General features: G+C 35.9%; 1 protein-coding gene across 3 annotated transcripts in view; it reads left to right on the plus strand.

Annotated features, from left to right (window-relative positions):
• LNPK (lunapark, ER junction formation factor) overlaps positions 1 to 1,783 on the plus strand; it is an 87,439-nt gene extending 85,656 nt beyond the window's left edge. For 2 of the 3 annotated variants that reach the window (XM_043894140.1, XM_043894141.1), the window contains one exon: positions 768 to 1,783. In XM_043894140.1, the coding sequence (XP_043750075.1) occupies positions 768 to 1,000 (233 nt within the window). In that variant the 3' untranslated portion in view covers positions 1,001 to 1,783. The remainder of the gene's footprint in view (positions 1 to 767) is intronic. The other variant, XM_043894142.1, reaches the window with a different exon arrangement.
• Positions 1,784 to 6,000: the final 4,217 nt, after the last annotated feature.

The following is a 6,000-nucleotide window of genomic DNA, read 5'->3' on the forward strand; positions in this document are numbered from 1 at the left end:
GGAAAAGGTGAATCCAGACCCCCACAGTCATGGATAATAGAGATGTAAATCAGTGTGGGAAATCATACCCACCTATACACACACATGCACACATACAAAGGTACACATTTACACATTGGTCACAGTGTTGCCTGGACGCAAGAGAGACTCGTTCCTTCAGGAAACATAATCTGGGAGTTAGTGCATTTGCTGTTTTTGCTGGGCTGTTGTCTTATAATACATAATTCTGTTGGAATTTTGATGTATTCGGACATTCAGCTTTCAAATCCATCTTTAGGAAAGTTCTGAAAGTTCATTTATTTTGTGAACGATGGAGCTTTAGGTAAAATTATTTTAGGGGTATGTTTCCCCCAAATTGTTTTTTCCTTACCATTTTTCCATACCATTTCATATATGGTATGCTATAGGGATAGGCTTCCAAAGTGGCTCAGTGGTAAAGAATCTGCCTGCCAATGCAGGAGATGTGGGTTTGATCCTTGGGTTGGGAATATCCCCTGGAGAAGGGCATGGCAACCCACGCCAGTATTCTTGCCTGGAAGATCCCATGAACAGAAGAGTCTGGTGAGCTACAGTCCATGGGATAGCAGAAGAATCTACATGACTTGGCGACTTGAGTATGCATGCGTGATGTACTTAAGTACATTAAAAAGATATATTTTAAGGATAATGTTAGACTATTCTTCTGTTTCTTAGTCTCTGTTTGCATGTGCTTATCTTATTTAGTAGTTATTGGCTATTCCTAAAGTCTTTACTCTTTATCTTTTCAGAATCTTTAGAAGAACAAGATGTTCTAGATAATAGTACAGAACAGACAGATGGCAAAATACCAGATACGGAGCAGACAAACCCAGTGATTGAACAAGCATCTGGCATAGAGGAACCAGAGGAGAAACAAGAGACCGAGAATGAAGAAACCTCAATGAGTGAGGACAAGCCAACAGTTCCCAGAGCTGATGCTGTTCCTGATCCTGGACTAAGTGGAGAATCTTTGACAATGTAGTAGATGCTTCCATGTGCCTTCAGCTGGACATTTGTAGTCTTGCTGATGTCAGTTATTGCTTTTTTAGGTGGTGCTTTCTTTTTTTGCCCCTTCAAAGACATGCTTGGTATCGTTTGAATTTCAGATTGCCTAGCTATTTCATATATCAAAGTTACGTCTACTCGGTAGTAAAAGTAAAAGCACGTGGTGTCAGTAAAGTAAAATCCTTTTGAATGTACAGAAACCCACACTGTTTAGGCAACGTTTAGGTATTTTTTTCTGTTCTAAAAGTAAACAAATATAAGAGAAGTTTTGTTTTCTACTTGTGACCTGTAAATACATTTGGCATAGGAAGAACTTTGGTTAGGAAAAAGTTCTAATAGCATTTGTTTTAAGGAATGAAACTCAATTAAGATTTTTAATACTTCATTATTAAAATGGATAGAATTTTAACTCTTGAGATATTTGCCAGGGGGTAAAATATCTATTTAGGCATTTACATTAAGAGGTATGAAAGTTACTACAGTGACAATATAGGCATTTGTGTGAATTCTTAGTAAGAATGCAGTTGAACAGTCAAGTGCAGTGTTACTTTTGATGTCTCTTATTTTGCAGCTGGGCCAGAGGTACCTGATGTATATAATTAGCTTATGTTTACATATTAACATATAGGAAATATCTCTGCACTTGACTGTACTTGAATTTTGAACATTATTTATATTTGTAAAATAATGATGATATTATAAGTGAATTTTGTGCTCTTATGTGTATTTTGTTAAGGAAAATAAAGATGATCTGGCAGCAGTTTCTTTTTGTTAAATATCTAGACTTCTTCAGACAATGATGACATAGCTACCTGAAAAGTCTTAGGAAGAGCTCACAATTCAGTAAATGTATAGATTATGCTGAGAAAAATTATGATCTTTTTTTCAAATTTTAACTTTCAAGTTCAGAGAATTAGTGACATTTAGAGGTTCTAATCAGAGGTTAGATTTTTTTGATTCAGGAAAACCTTAGACCATTTGTAGTTTTTAATTTTGAGAGACATAGTTTTGTGAGATTAGGCAGTTAATTGCTAGTAGTTCATTGGACTTAATATGTGTATTAAGGATTAACTGTCAGTTTTTTGGACCCAGAATAGTAATTCTTGTTGTTATCTTTTCTATCTTCTTTTTATCTGTTACTAAGAAAAAACTATCAAGTTATGCCAAAGGAAGGAATATACAGGAATGGTGTATATGGCAAGTATTTCTAAGTTATATATGGTTTGTTAAAAATTAAATAAAATACCATTTGTTATCATTTAAAAATTCATCTTTATGATTTAATATCTCATATATGATAGGGTTTTTTAAGGAACCCAAATCTGTTAATGGTCTGAGAGTTTTTAAGATTATAGGATTGGGCTAGCTCTGCAGTCTCGGGCAAGTCACCTGACCTCACTGAGGTCATGTTTTTTCATTTTAAAATTGAAAGAATACCTACTTTTTGGAGTATGAGGACAATAAAAAGTAATTTATGTAGTGGGCCTAGCTGACTATCTGACAATAGATATTAAGTGGTAGCATTTTATACTCTTGATGTCTTTGTGAAATATGGAAGGGCTCTGAATTCTCCTTCTTGCAGATAAAGAAATGAAAAAACAATATGAAATATAATTTGGCTGTTCAGAATCAAGCCAAAGTTTCCTGCATCAGGTTTTCTTTATCATATACATGTATATAAATGCATAGATTAAGGAAATAGGAACCTGAAACTGTGGAATATAATAATACTACAGAATATAGTCTCCTTTTTTTCTTTTTTGATGAAGCCCATCAGTTTTTTTGGTGTGTGTGTTATTGGCCCATAACAATTTAGTAACACTTTGCAGAGTCTTCTTGTTATAAAACATTCAAATTCTGAAAAATGAGTAATCTCAGATTGATCTCAGTAATCTCAGATAATCTCAAATTAAATTATATTTTAATTTAGTGATAGAATTAAGTAGATATCAGAAGTATCTATGGAAGAAGGTTAAAATAGGTAAATTAATGTAACGGGTAACATGCTATAATCATGTAGTACCTATTAAAATAGAAAAGTTTCTTCTGATATTGTAATAAACAGTTAATGGTTGAAGAGTGGTATAATGTCCTATTTCTGATTATTAAGACTAGTATAAATGAGGAAAAGCAAACTAATCAGTGCTGTTAGCTAGAGTAACCTTCACTTCCCTACTACTAATGCTCAACAGGTCATCATCTAAACTTCTCACTATGCCCTGAGCATAATCTGCAAACATGTCTGGCTTTTCTCTCCATCTCTCTTCCACCATTATGCTGTAGCCTTAGGGTGTCTTTCAATTTTCTGACTAAGCTAAACCCTTTCCCACCTTAGGTCTCTTCTTTCCTCAGAGAGATGCCCTCCCAAGCTCCGTATCTAAAGCTGGTCTCTGCCTTTTATTCGATCCTGTCACTCTATCTGTTATTACAATCTGTGAGTATTTTGTCTGTATATTAGTTTACTGTATTTCTTCAAGACTTAAGAGTCTTTGTTTGCAAGGTTCTGTCTTATTTACCTTTGTATCTCCAGAGCCTGGCACAATGTTTGACACATTTATTATTTATTATGTGAATGAATAGCTTTGTTGCTAAATCCAGCAAAAACTCAGTTCTTACCTTATTCCATTGACACTCTTGGGTGCTCCCTTTAGTTTGAAACACTTTTTTTCTTTTGGCTTTTAAGTTCTGACACTATTTTTCTCTTATTCCTCTGCCCCTTTTCTCTCAGTGTCCTTTGCAGGTTTCTCTTCCTCTGCCCATCATTTACATGTTGGTGTTTCACCTTTCTACCTTGTCAGCATTTCTTTGCTCTATGTCTTCTCTCTCTAAAGGCTCTCATCAACCCCCATGGACTTAATTACCATCTGTCTCTCTCATTCTCAGATCTTCAGCCTTGATCTCTTTCCTTCACTTCAGAGTGATAGATACACCTGCCTACTGGAATCTCCCAATCAATTTATTAAAAAGTGAACACTGTTTTCTCCTTCAAAACCTTCAAAAAGTTTCTGTGTTTCAGTTTAATTTCTGTGTTTCTTATCTTATCAAATAGTGCTATTATGCAAGCTAGAAACTATAGAGTTTGTCCACTCTTTCCTTTCCCCTTTTTCTGTACCCTAACTGTCAATTTCTGTTTCCTAAGCATCTTTCGGTTATATTCTAATTTCTCCATCCCCATTAATGTTACATTAATGATAGTAAACATTTGCATTCTTCCTATGTACCAAGCAACATGCTAACTGTTGTGTGAGTATTGTTTGTTCCTTGGCAACAACCCTGTGAGGATTTTCCCCCCTGGATTATAGATAGGGAAACATGTATAGGTAGTAAGCAACTGGATAAGTGAAAAATCTGAGGTTTGAATGCAGGCAAGTGACTTCAGGTGGCTCAGACCGTAAAGAATCTGCCTGCAATGCAGGAAACCCAGGTTCAATCCCTGGGTCAGGAAAATTCCCTGGAGAAGAGAATGGCTACCCACTCCAGTATTCTTGTCTGGAGAATTCCATGGATGGAGCAGCCTGGTGGGCTACAGTCCATGGTGTTGCAAAGAGTCAGATACAACTGAGCAACTAACACATATACACACAAATGACTTTAGAAGTCTTACTTCTTATTACGGTTGTACTGCCTTCTAATTCAGGCCTCCTTCGTCTCAGAACTGTTTCTTAACTGGTTTCCTTGTCTCCAGTCTTGTCCATGGCTGTCTATTCTATCCACTTCAGCCTGAAAGAGTTTTCATAACTGGAAAACAAATCGTGTCGTACCATTGCTTAAACCCTTTAATTATTCCTCACTGTTCTTAGAATGAGGTCCAAAGTTACCCATACGGCTTACAAAGCCTGTGTAACTTTGCTCCTAGTTTCTTCTGGCATTTCTCACTACAACTGTTGGCACTGTTCCTCTGCCCCTGTACCCCCACACTTTTAATATAGCTATACTGTTTTCTCTGTTTGGAAATGCAGTGTTTTTTCCCTAATCCCCCGGTCTCCTGGTGCTCTTTCTCTGCTTGGGATATCTTCCCACTTGCACAGACAGGAGGACACTCAGTTGTTGGATTCAATTGAAATAGTTCCAGTCAGAATCCAAGTTTAGAAATCTTGCTAATTATTAAGCTATGCTCTTTATTCTTGTACTTGGTCTTTCTCATTACCAGGCAAGAATACTGGAGTGGGTAGCCGTTCCCTTCTCTGGGGGTTCTTCCCAACCCAGGGATCAAACCTGGGTCTTCGGCATCACAGGCATATTCTTTACTGTCTGAGCCACTGGGGAAGCCCAATGCATTGGACACACAATCACTATTGTTTGCTGAACATAACTGAATCTGAAGAGCTATCGTTTCATGTAGTGAGGGGAGAGGTTCTAATTATATAATGATTTTCATTAAACATTGTATGCTGAGTGCTGGAAATACTAAATGTCTTACATGAAGTCATGGGGAGAGTTAGCACCTAAGCAAGTCAAAACTCGAATCTTAGCTCTTAGTGTAGGATGCTTTATATTGAACCACTATTTTTATACTGCCAGTCATTATTGGTGTTAGAGTTTATGTATTTAAAATATGTAACATGTTTATTTCTATTTTCAGCTGACAGTAACTACTTAACTATCTTAAAACTTCTTTTCTTATTTTTTCCCTTATATTACCTTATAGTATTACTCTACAGTATTGCCTGTTGGATTGCACTCAAATCAGTGGAAGGGTCAAAGAATGAGGATAATTTGTGGAATTATAGCAATTTTGAGACAATTATGGAGACAGATCTGCTTTAGAAAATTGAAAGAAAATAATGTGGTGTCATTATCTAGTATAACATGAATTCACTGTAAGAATTATAGAAGAGATTTACATATAGTTTATGAACTCTTAGGCTATTAAAATAATAAAAGTATTTACATGAAGACGGACCAAGAATGATGATTGTGAATTGATGATCTGCCAAATCTTACAGTTTGTAATTTGACTTGTTTTAGAATTATTAA

This window comes from Cervus elaphus, chromosome 33 (assembly GCF_910594005.1).
Source record: "Cervus elaphus chromosome 33, mCerEla1.1, whole genome shotgun sequence".
Lineage (NCBI taxonomy): Eukaryota > Metazoa > Chordata > Mammalia > Artiodactyla > Cervidae > Cervus > Cervus elaphus.